Below are 13,098 nucleotides of genomic sequence, written 5' to 3'. Positions count from 1 at the left end.
CTCAGGACCACCCAATACTTGAAATATGGTGAGTGGAAGACAATGAATGTGGCTAGAAGTGATAAGGACATAATGCTTAAAACGAAGAGCAGAAATGCAATCTATTACCAAAAGTTTGTAGGTAGATTAGACTGAAAGCCAATGAATCCACTTATAACAGCACCTTTCTTTCTCCATAAGATAAATAGGATTTTTTCGGTCTCTTCTATATAATGCACTCCTTTATTGACTGAAATGCTATTTTTTACCAATAGCTAGAATGTCTTGACCCAGTGAAGAGATTACAGCAACAAAAGCCAAATGCCAGTTGTAGGCCAGGGTGAGATACAATAATGTACATGGTCAATCATGAAATGTCAAATGTTCTTGAAGTTATGAAACTATACCTCAGACTTGCTCCAGATGTAAGGGCCCCAGATTGAAGACAGAAAACCAGAATCAAAAGAGATTCTCTACATCTTGAGTCAGGAAACATTGACTGAAATCTTAAAGGGGCTGGTTTACATTCTGGAGAAAGTGAAATTTTGTCACCGTTAGAGAATGGAGGGCTTTATTATCTGCCAGATGAAATTTGTTATTTTTCTAGTTGCTTCCACAAAGTTCTCAGATGTTCTCAGAGCAAATAAGTCAGTCTCGCTTCATTTCGACAGCTTAGGATCAGGGGCTCTGGGCTATGCAATCAACAGTGAATCAAGCCCTGTGTGGAAAGGCAGTGTGGCTCATGAGCTGTTACTAGTAATAACACCGGTGGAAAGAGGCCACTGGTGGAAAGGTGCTGCATTAAGGATGTTCATTGTGGGTGGCAGCCACCTATCAGAATATCTTCAGGGTTGCTTAAAACGGCATATTTTATCATTTTTCTTTAAAAAGCAATAAAACTTAGTATGTTTGTTTGTATTGTTAAACTCAGAAACTAAAGCTCTAGAAAATCTTCCTTTGTGTCAGGCTTGAATTAGAATCTTTGAGTGAATTAAAATTAGCTTATAAAAGGTTGAGAATCATTGGGCCATGACATTTTGCTGAAGGGTTGTTAAACAGTCAAGGTTACTCTGGTCATTTAATTACTCTTTTTGCCATTTAAAGAAGTAAACGTTGGCTGCTCATTTTATGTTAAACCAAAGATTAGTTCCCAGGAAACTTGTTGTTGATTCAAGAAAATATTTAAATTATACCTTATTTCCTTCACATATGAAGGTGTTCCACACATGACCATATATGAGTATAATGAGGAATTCTAAGAGTTTTAAAGATGGTCAGGTGAATAGAGTATCATTTACATGTATACAGTAAACAACTAGGACAACAATTTTACTGATGATCAATTGTATTGGGATTGATTTGATGTAATACTCTATATTATGCTATAATATAGATATGCTAAAAAGTGACATGATGTGTAACTGTTTTGGGGTTCATATTCTTAGATGCAGAATAGATGTAGATAAAGTGGAACTATGATGTAAGAAAACGATTAACAAAATGGAAAAATGCCCAACATTTATCTCAACACTATTAGATAGGTAATATTCTGACACTGGACTCTCTTGGAACATTAAAAAGGAAACACTGAATAATCAATGGGTTGACATTTGCAAGAGCTGAATGCTATTTTCTTTCTTTTGGATGAGGATACCAATTGCACAATAATATCTTTTGGGTTTTTATTTCTTTAAAACATGAAAACAAAAAATGAAGTAGATGACAATGAGAAGAGAGAAAACATTCCATACAGAATATGTTGTATCACTAGTGATTAAGTCAGAAACCATTAGAAACTTTATTTGTCTGTGTCAATAATGTGTACCATGTATAAGGAACAGCACAAGTAGTGCATTTCCCCCTAAAGCTGTGCACAATACACACAAAATAAAATAATCAAACAAAATAAAATAATTTTACACAACTATAATTATTAATAAACCCTGAACAACCAGAATCATATTTTCCCTATCACATAAAAACTTAAAAAGCAAACAAACCCAAAAGCTTTGAAATTGAAATTGACCAATGGCAAGAATTTTCAAAACTCCTCTGTAACAATTTGGTATGGGGTCACTGATATTTCATATATGGCTAAAAATGAGTGCAAAAACTTTCTAAAGTTTAAATGCATACCCCTTGACAGTATTTACTTGGTGTTTCTAGGCTAGCTTTCCATTTAGTAAGTCTTCAAAAAGCGGAGCTAGAATATGTCCCCAGAGGAGTCAGGCCACCAATGTGTGGGGTCATGACAGGTTAGGAGTAAGTCTCCAGGATGTAAGAAGGATTGTAGAGTGGTGGGGCGCAGAAAAGTATCATTGTCAAACCAAGGTATAAACGGATTCATTGGGCCTTCTCAGTGAGATGGAATCCCAACAGTATCGCCTTTTCTTGGTTTAAGATGAGGAGATGTACCTACCTGCAATATTGGCCAAGGACACCTGGGATGCTATTTCTAGCCTATGCTTTATAGTCTCTTAATTAAAAAAAAAAAAACTTAGATATTTTAACAATTGTGTTTGCACAGATTCAGTGTGTTTATTTTTAAAGTTTCATAATTGTGTTTTTCCTTGCAAGATAAATCTGTTTCCATGTGGCTGGGCTGATTTTTACTCACGGCAAGAGCAATCACATTAACTGTGAGCCCCCTGAGGGCAGGGGTCTGGGCTGTTTCACTCCTGGTTTAGTCCCCAGGAGGTAGCGTGGTACCTGGCATATTGAGTGGGTAATTAGCATTTAATTATTCATCCAGTCACCAAATATTTATTAAATAATGAATGATCAGGACTGATGAGTGCAAGAAGAGAAAATAACTAAGAGTTTTTATTTCTTAAGTATCTTTGAATCAATACAGAGGGCTAGGGGTGTCTCCAGCCTGGGAATCTATACATAGTCTCTGAGAGGGGACCAGTGTCCATCCATTTTCTTCATTAGCGGACTCCCTACTCTGGAATGTGGGTTTATCCACGCTCTTTGGTATTTTGAAATAGAAAGAGCCATTTCTTTTTCAAGGTTAGAAACCTCCCAGTGCAATCCTCCCGGGAGGCACTCATCTCATTTAATTGCTTATCCCTTAGTCATAAATAGAGAAGACTCAGACTCACTTTTAAAGACCCATTGTCAGCTTAGCTTCTTTCCTACTCAGGGATTGCAGATACAATCAGAGGGGTCTGGATGGTGGAAGAAACAGGGCTCAAAATAGCCTTTTACATAAAAAAATAAAATGAACAAACCAGCACTATCTACCATCTGTGCCAGACAGAGCAGATGTGAAAATAAATACTTTAGGGGCAGGGTGTTGTGAAAATGGAGGCTCTCAAAGCCCAGGCACGTCTGATGCATCCACTTCTCTACACCTTTCTCCTTGGCCTTCCTGAATCAACAGGTGATTTTTAGAGGCCTTTGGTGTGTTCCACATGGCTAATTTTCCGTAAGTTACTTTGAAGTTTGCCTGCTGTCCTCTCAATAGCTTTAACTTCCCATGTGACAGTTATTGCTTCTTAGAAATAAATGTGCAGCTCCACGAACAATAAGCCATTTTCTCCTTTTATCCCTAGTCATGAACTCAATAATAACACAAAAGTTACAACTCAGGTGAAAAGAAAACTCACTTAGGTCTTCAATGTCCAATTAACATTGCTGAATGGGAGAACAGTATATGCTATACTCTACTATATACAGATAACGCTTTGTTTTGTTTTATTTGTTTTCTTCCATGCACTGTGTAACAGGTATCACAACAACATTCCCAAACAGGCACATGAAGAAGGAGCAAATGTTCAGTCATGACCGAAACAGGATTGTGCAAGCCATGGATGCTTGTGAAAATAAAACTAATAGATGATCCCAGGCAACGGCAACGTGGGACTGGGACACATATTGATGCAAATGGAAAAAGATGATATGCTTTTTCAATGGGGTGATTCTTCCTGTTTGCATGAGGACTAGTGGGCAGGAGGAGAGGGGAGGGGAGGGGGGGCGGGGGGAGTTAGCTGGGCTGGAACACCAGAATAAGGGCCTTGCTGATCACAATCCAGAGCTAAAGAGATAAGAAATGAAGGATTTTGCATGTTCCTGGGAATCCAGGCACGTTATTCCTGTACCTGTTGAACAAGAGTGCCAGGCATCATATCTTTAAATATCAGATGGTATCTAGAACCATCAATTTTCCTGGCTCCATTCCAGCTCCCACGCTGCTTCTTGGAGACAGCTTCACCTCTGCTCACGTTCCAGAGATAAGCTTGGATTTAGTAACATAGTGAAGACATGCTTCTTTCTTCTTCTGTGCCCATATCCTTTCTTAATCCAAAATAACTTTTTAAAAGTGTTTGGGGGAAGGAGAGTAATCTTAATGACTTAAATATTTACCGAAAATCCATCTGCATTTAGATTGGTCATCACCTCTCACTAGAGAAGCAAAAACCCCGCTCTTCCCAACAGAACAAAACAAAAATAAAACAAAATAAAAGGCAAACATCAACCACCTCCCAACCCCCATCAAAAACAAGCCAGAACAGAAAACAAATCAAAGACTTAACGATTTATGAACCTGGAGAGAACACAGCCCTTCTAGGCCGAGCTGCAGAGATGGCCCTGCCTCCATGTCTTGTTCAATGTGACGATGCCCCTGGGAATGGGAGGTGATGGTTTCTCACTTCAGCCCTAGTAAGTATGCTCTTGAAGCTGGATTCCATCAGCAGGTAAGTGAACATGACAAATGTCAGTTTTCTCTGTTCATTGTACATAATTTTTTATGTATATATATGCATATATATATAAATTTACTATATCTGATTGTTCCTTTAGAAGCCTTTTATGTGGCAGTAGGCCTCCAGGGAGGAGAAGAAAATGTACAAGAGCCACAGGAGCACAAAGAGGCAGGATGTGAGGAGCTTGGCAGTCCGGGGCCCACCCAGCTCACCTCCGATTTCTGGCCTCCGCCGATACAGCAGCACCCCCACATTGATGAAAGCAAAAATGGTGAAGAGAGTGACAGAGAAAGCTAGCGTGCCAGGGGACACTTTGAACTGTTCCCCATTGGCCGCGTGGTAGATGGCAGCGATGGACCAGGCCACACCAATTCCCAGGAAGACATTCACCGCATTGCTGCCAGTGACGTTACCAATGGACGCGTCTGCATACTGGTCCTGGGTAGCAGCCACTTTGCTTGCAAATGTGTCTGTGGAGGAAGAACAAAAAGACAATGGCACTTAAATTAGCCTTTTAAAGATGTCTGTGGAGTGCTGGAAGCTTCAGCTGTGTACTCTAGATTCAAACCCCCAGTGGAAACCTCGTGACCACAACAGGGCTGTGATGTTCTTGGGAGTCCCAGTGGTGTGGTCAGAATAATAGGATCTAAATCTCAGGACTTGAGGACTCAGTGCTGGCTGTGTTACCAGTGATGTGGTCAAGTTCTTTACGCACAGACACCATAGTTCTTTGTAATATTGAACTTATGGGACAGCATTTTTCAGTGTTCATGGCCCATTTACATCCGAATCTGTGAGGTTCTTCTTAAGAGGGAATATTAAAAGGCTTAGGGATCTGGCTTTACAACATGCTGAAAGATTCTAGGTCACTCAAGTTTAAAAACGGCTGCTGGAGGGTATTACTAAAAGATGCTGTATCATCATATCTAGTTTATAGATGAGAAAGTTAAGGGGTCAGGAGATAGTTTCAAAGATTTAAGACCAATTCAATAGTGGCACTGAAACTAATTGAATTATAATAATAGCTGGCATTTGCCTAGGGCCTTATGAATAGGGTAGCAGGCTCATCTGTACTACTGCATCGATTGTGATAATTCTATGTGGGGAGGAAGCTTTATAGCGAGGACGCTAGGCTTAGAGATGGGAAGTAATGGGTGCAACTTCTCACAGTGAGGAAGAAGCATGTCAGGGCTTGAACTCGGTTCACCTGCCTTCAAGGAAAATGCTTGTTCATTGTGCCATCTTGCCTTTCGCTGGGTTATGGGTACCAATGACCATCTTCCAAGTTCTTTCACTAATAGTCCTGAATGCATCTTTTTCTAAAGACAGGAAAGTTGTGATACATACAGGGAGTAGGACAAGAGTGACTCGTACTCCTTAATAAGCAGAGCACAAGTTCAGAGCACCTGTCTCAAATCCTGCCTTCACAATAGAAAGTGTGGCCCAGGCAGATTACCTTAACTTCCCTAAACTTCAATTTCCTCATCTGTAAAGGGGCTAGTGACATACTTCAGAGTGCTATTAAACTGATAATATATGTGAAATGTTTGTTTCATGGTACAAAGTAAGAGGAGTTCTCTTTGTTGTTTGGAAAAGATAATGTAAATAAAGCCAGCTAGATCAGTTTACTAAAAGTTGAGGCAGGATCTGAAATAGCTCCCTTTCGTACCATGTAAGCAGAGTTTGCAGGATGCTCAATTTTTTTCTATACAATTGCCTCCTACTGATATCAAAGTCCTTTCAGCTACCTTTGCAAAAATACTATGCATGGTAGTTTCATAGTAGATGTTAATAACTTTCAAATTGAACTCAGATTTGCAAAGCCAGGCATGGTGGGTGTGATGTTACTGCAAGGTGACGTGTCATGTGCCCTGGTCCTCTTGAGACCCCTGGCGTGCTCTGAGCATGCATGCAATTGTATGATATCTGGACTACTTTCTCCCCTTGGTGGCTATTCTGTTGCCACCACCCTTCTTTGGTAAATCTCCAATGGGGATGATGCATGGAGCACCTCAGTTTATATCAGCCTGTAGATTCTTGTGCTTTACAATGAGTGAGAAGGCTATTTAGGCTGCTGAGCGGCTACTGAACCTGTAGCGTCACATTGTCCCTGAAAGGGAACTGGTTAGGCCTTGAGAGCTCATCTCACTGACTCTGACCTCTGTCGGTGGTGGGACACAGGTTTTAGTTGCTATTTTATAAATAAGCAAACACTGCTTACTCTGTGCTCTATTCATGTTACGTGTATTGTCTCATTCAACCCTCTTAGCCTTATGGAGTAGATGTTATTATTCTATTGATGGGAAGTACCATCGGACTGGGTGTCACTCAACAGGACAAGGATTTTTAAGCCAAATCTCTTTGATGTCAGAACCTATTCTACCATGCCATACAGCCCCTCCAGGAAGGCTAAAGTTTTCCTTTCTTCTGGGTCCATTTCATTCAGGAACTTTGAATCAGGTTCTCACACAATGCTCTTTCTCTGTCAGGGGGAGCAAAGTGTAGGCAGCTTGCTCACCCACTCTCCTGGGGGCGGGGGTGCTGCTTTGTGCTCTCAGAGCCTGCACTGCAGTCCAGCCTGGACAGTCACAGAGGCTGGTGAGTAAAAGCCAAGCAAAACTAATCTTAATGGTCTCCTGCATGTCATTATTAATAGTTATTAGGAGCTGCCACAGCAGCCTCAAAAAAAAAAAAAATGAAGTTGTTTTGCTTTTCTTTTTCAAGGACAGGCAGTTAAGCAAGGAAAGGAAAGGAACAGAGTCCTAGGTGAGAGACAGCAGCTCACAGCTCAGCGGCTGCTGAGGGCACCTGAGATGTTCATCCTGTGCTGATGCAGCGGCCACGGCAGCTGGTGGTGAGCAGATGGCCACCTCAGGTGGGCCATTAGTGGGGGGGTCCCCCCAATGCTGCAGGGGCAGGTGACCTGGCACTGTGCCACAACACACACCTACTTTCTTGCCCAGGCATGTGGTGCATGGCACACTGGACTTTCTGGGCGTTCTCTCTCCACACAGAAACACTAGCTTCTGGGGTGGCACTCTGCCACCATGCCAGAAGGGAATGAGGTATAAAATCAAAGATTCCTGGGTCTGAGGACCCTGAACACCCACACCAGTCATTTAGCCAGGAACGGAGGACACACCTAGGCCTGCAGGGATTCCCTCTCCATCAAGCCATTTTTCAGTAGCTAATGGTGAGCATCGAATGAGAATTCTTGTAACTATACTTTTCCTGGTTGCAAATGTCTTTCTCTGGATGCCCTAAAAGTTAGTAGTCAAAGCACTAGCTTGTCACATAAATAAAACATATTTTGGGTCTCTTTCGGTCTGATTGATTTTATTTACCTGGGTTATATATCAGGCCTTTTGTCTGTTTTCAGTTCAAAAGCCATATTAAAAAAAAAAATTGTAGAAATCCAAACTATTAACTTTAGCTCCAATGGAGACAACTCTGTTTTCTAAATGAAGTGTGATGGAAATCTCCCCAAAGTACCTTCTATGCTTTGCTGCTTAGTGCATAGAGCCCTATCCTGAATACTAAGCCCATAACCTGCTGATGGCTGAACAAGGCAAAAGCCATTCAAGTGCTGTCCCCAAAGTAAAACCCAAGAACTAACTACTGCTGTGGTCTCAGAGGGGTTGTAATCATATTCAGAACTTGGCCCATTAAATACAAACATGCATAAATCAGATTTTCAATATGATTGGCACAAACCAAGTCATGGGGATATATATGTAGATCTATCCCTGCAAAGTATATTTCAGGCCAGATTTCTAATAGGAATTTTTGCTTTTAACTGCCACATTGAAGTTTAACAAACTTTAGGTTAGTCGTACAGTCCTGCCTCCTTGGTACCCATGATGGTAAATCAGTAACAAGAAACATGTGTTTGGGAAGCAGTGCGGCTGGAAGTAAACGACACACCCCAGAAGCAGGACATAGTTGTTCTCTGCAGACCTGTCTTGAGTTCACTATTTATAAAATCTTGACCAAGTCATCTGGTTGGTGTGCAGCAGTAGGTCAACACACTTCCCTTTCCTCCAGAAATTGTTTTTCACCCGAATTTCTCAAACTTTATAGCTACGTGTAGATGTAGCTTTAAACGTCTCTTCGGTGAAAAGGATAGTTCTTACAGTCCGGCAGGTGACATAGTTATGTGTTGTCTAGAGCAAGGGTTTCACCCCAGATGATTTATCTTAGTCTGACTCTTGGCATACTTTGAGGGCCAGCTGTTCAACTCTCAAGTGATTTGTGCTCGGGAACCGGCACTGACAGTGACTGTAGCTGAAGCCCGTCCGCTGATGGAGGCATGTCTGCATGCCCCCAGCGTCTATGATGATGGACAACGTAAGAGTCGGACGACGGGGTGCAGAGCTTGGTGGTACAGTAATGGGAGAAGCCTCGCCAAGGAGACTCTTGGTTTTTATAACTGTCTGTATGTTCCTGGGCAAGACACTTCATTTGTTTGGCTTCTGGTTTCAATATCTAGTATATAGAACATCTCTAAGACTTCCCATAACTTCACAGTTTGGGTGCTGCACAGAATGCAAGAGACTCAATTCAAACTATGATTTCAGTGTGATTTTTCTTTTTTGTAGGAGTTTGTACACGAGCACTTTGCTTCGTTAGAACTGACTAGTGATAACAAAATATCTTCTCCTTTTAAAGACTAACTGACCTAAATGAAATATTCAAAGATCCTAGGAAGAAAGATCTCTAGACCTGAAGATATTGCCATTGATCAAACTGTGGCAATATTTATGAAATTACACCGCACAGCACAGAGTCATTTACCTTTTAAAAACAGGTAAGAAGTGTTGGCAAAATTATTTACTCAAATCATATTGGCCAGCCATCCATTTATACGAGTGAAGCCATGTAATTACGATAGCAGTGATGATTGTGTTTCAAATACTGGGTGTAATGTCAATCAAGTTTGCATACCACTGACCTTGGAAATACTGAGAGAGTCTGGTTAAAAAATGGTGATTTGGGGCTCCACCCTCAACCCACTTAATCAGACTCTCTGAGGGAAAGAACATAGGAAAGCGTCTTAGGTTATTCTTTTTTTTTACACTAAGTTTTGAGAACCAAAGCTATATCTTGGAAATAGAGGCTATTGCTCCAAGTGCCCACCCTCTGGGGGACTTGCTGGGAGGAATAGATCTTTGAGTTTTAGGGAAGTCGCTAACTGGGGAGAGATAAGGAGAACCTGATTTCTTTCACAGGCTGTGATGCCCTCAGATACAGCGGTCATTTGCTCATGAAACAACTTGGGTGGGCTTGGTGGAGGGGCTGGAACCGCCTAAGTCCTCCCCTTCTCGAGTTAAGCTATGCTTAGTTTTTAAAAACTCTGTGCCAGCATATGTTCTATGAAAGGCCAAGGGAGGAGGAAAGTTAAATTAGTTGAATTCTGGCTCTTCCACTTGCCACGTAAGAAGCTTACCTGATACTTTATAGGGTTTGGAAGGAAATGAGTGGACATGAACAGCACTCAGAATAAGGCCTGCCGCTTACGAGTGCTCAATGTTATCGGCTACTTTTATTCTACAACAGAACCAGATCCCAAGAGAACCAATAAGTGGTAAGGAATTCTGACTTGATGCAATGATTCTAAACTTTTGCAGAGTTATAACACCCTTTAGAGATGTATTAACTTTATGGTCCTCTGCATTTAAAATGTAATAGAGCATAAAATTATTCTTAAAAATGAAAGAGGTTCTTTATTTTGAAAATTCCATGTAACCCAAGTCACAAAAAGACATGAGATCTTTTGGTTTAAGGTCCTAATCTTACAAATGGCTGTAAGGCTGGAAGGAGTCTTTGCTTAAACAATGCATGTCTTCCTCTATTCTTTCCTCTCTTCTGTGCACTGCTTGTCTTGCTTTTTTAGAATTGAAATGGAGATATTATCTGTTTATGTACTAATTCTCCTGCTGTCACTGAGGACCTCAATGAGGTGTTGTCTATAGTCACGAACTTTGTTTACACAAGTACAGACAAAAACCACACCCTCTCACTCTCAGGCACACACCCACTTCACTGGTTTATGAACAAGAGTCTTTGTTTGGCTTCCAAGTGAAGTTTAAGAGATCATGGAATTGTGCATGTTTGATTGATTAATGACAAGTTAGGAGAGGGGTTGTAAAAAACTGAAAAATGGAAAAACACTTAAAATTCCTGCCCATAAAAATTGTCCCAGAAGAGAATGAAAGAGTAATGGAGACAGTGACATGACTTATTTTTAGAAAAGAAGAAAAGAGAGGTAAGTAAAAAGCTCAAAGGACTCACGTTGGCAGATCCGAACACCCACTTCTACTCATTTTTGTCCGGAGTTGCAAATCAGAATCACCAGGGCAGTTTTTGAAAAGTACCAACTTGCTAGCCTTACCCCAAGTTTCTGCTTCATTGATCTGGGGTGGGCCTGAGCACTGGTATTTTTTCAAGCTCCACAACCAGACTGAGACCCACTAACTAATCACTCACAGCCCTCATCTCATTATTGGTATAAGGACAATGGCACCTCTCTGGTATGGAATAGCTCTGACTCATAGATCAACAAAACACCATTCTTGTTATCAAAACACAAATTATTTTTTATTTTGCTATAACTTGAATGTTTGTACTTTGCAGAGTTTCCTCTGGCAATTAGTTTTTCTATTATGAATCTGATATTCTGATATATTTTAAATTCAAAGAAAAAGATTTTTTAATTAAAAGAGAAAAATAATAGGGATTATTTTTTTTTTCCAGCGAGAAAAAGGCAGAGAAGAGAATGAGAACCAACAGTGCTATTTGACCTGCCTTCCAAATTGATATTTCCTTTAAAAAAAATCATAATACCCCTCTCTTAAACACACCCAGAATGGGATTATTTTTTGGTACAATATTCACAGATGCACTGAGAGGATCCAAGTTCTCCTTTCCTTGATCAAACCCCAAGCTTTACGGGGTTTATTAAAATTTTCTAAAATCCTTGGTTCTAATTCTTTTATGTCAACAAAAACATTTTGAGCCTTTGAAAGGACTCTAAGTTTTTCTGAGACGGAACTCATTCTGTTCAGTTCCTATTCAGTTTCTATTCAACCTACTCCCCCGCCCAGTCTCGGTCCAAAGAGAACCCTAACTGGCTGGGTGTGAAGCAGTGTTCTGACCTGGGTGTCTCTCGAGACCTGGATTCCTGTGACCCTGGTGTGGACCAGACTTCGTATGCTCTGGCAGGTTGGATTCCTTCACTGTAGGAAGCTTGCTTGTTTACATCCCTACCCCATCTCCTGAAAGGCTTATGCAAATTATAGTGATGGAAGTTCCAACGTGTACCTGACTGAGCAAGGAGTACAGGGCCAACTGACTGACTTGAGCATAGCCTCCTGACTCTGGTCAGCCTGATGAACAGGCAGCTGGGTGATCCACGGCCTTTGGCAGTTCCTAGTTGGTTCACGTGAATTAATGGTTCTGCTTGGCATAGAGATATTTAGTAAGCTGGGGCCACTGTAAGAGGTGAATTTGGTCACCTGAGTCTGTTACTCTGTGGGTAACCACTATTGTTACTGAAGAATGCCAGTCCTCATTACTGTGGCCTGCATAAAGTACCTAGTTATGGTAACAAGGAGACTAAGCGATGGAGTAGAACCTGATTCTGGCCTCCCATTTTCCACGTAGAGGCTGTGTGACCTCAGGATAAATAACCTTCCTCAGCCTTTGATATCTCATCTGTAAAATAGGGAAAATAAATGTCCTCATTTGTAAGGCTTTAAAGATGACTAAAGCAAGTAATGCAAAAAGGCTTAGCATGGTGTCTGAAGAGAATTAGTAGGTGCACCATGACTATTACCTATTATATGTCAGAATTCTTTGTTCTGATGACAAAGAAAATGTTCATAATATTAAAGTCTTTCATTATGGCTTTCTTCAGCTAGGTGGTTGGGGGTTAATGCATCTTTTGCAGGATTATGGGAGAATGTGTTTGTGCCTGATATCCAGAAATGATGGTGGTGATACGGACAAAAACAATAGTTAACATTTCTGAGGCTTACTATATATGGATTTTCATTAAATTCACAGAACAACTGTATGAGGTAGGTACTATTATTATCCCCACTACATAGATGAGAAAACTGAATTCCAGAGTACAGTAGCCCCTCTTATATGCATGGGATACTTCCAAGACCCCCAGTGGATGCCTAAAATTGCGAATAGTACCAAACCCTATATGTACTGTATTTTTCCTTTACATACGTATGTATGATAAAGTTTAACTTATAAATAGGCACAGTAGGAGATTAACAACAGTAACTAATAATAAAATAGAACAATTACAACAATACACTGTGATAAAAGTTCTGCAAATGGCTTCGGAGCCATTATGAAGTAAAGTAGGGGTCACTTGAACACAAACACCGTGATACCA

The 13,098-nt window shown here is 40.7% G+C and overlaps 1 protein-coding gene across 9 annotated transcripts in view; it reads right to left on the bottom strand.

The window, feature by feature from the left end:
* Nucleotides 1-1,234: 1,234 nt before the first annotated feature.
* SLC8A1 (solute carrier family 8 member A1) overlaps nt 1,235-13,098 on the bottom strand; it is a 311,840-nt gene continuing 299,976 nt past the window's right edge. For all 9 annotated transcript variants that reach the window (XM_054567395.1, XM_054567404.1, XM_054567414.1 and 6 more), the window contains one exon: nt 1,235-5,158. In XM_054567395.1, the coding sequence (XP_054423370.1) occupies nt 4,782-5,158 (377 nt within the window). In that variant the 3' untranslated portion in view covers nt 1,235-4,781. The remainder of the gene's footprint in view (nt 5,159-13,098) is intronic.

The sequence above is a fragment of the Pteronotus mesoamericanus genome, unplaced genomic scaffold (genome assembly GCF_021234165.1).
Source record: "Pteronotus mesoamericanus isolate MK-2021 breed Mesoamerican mustached bat unplaced genomic scaffold, CSHL_Meso_final contig_101, whole genome shotgun sequence".
NCBI lineage: Eukaryota > Metazoa > Chordata > Mammalia > Chiroptera > Mormoopidae > Pteronotus > Pteronotus mesoamericanus.
This window is presented reverse-complemented; position numbering and strand designations above follow the sequence as displayed.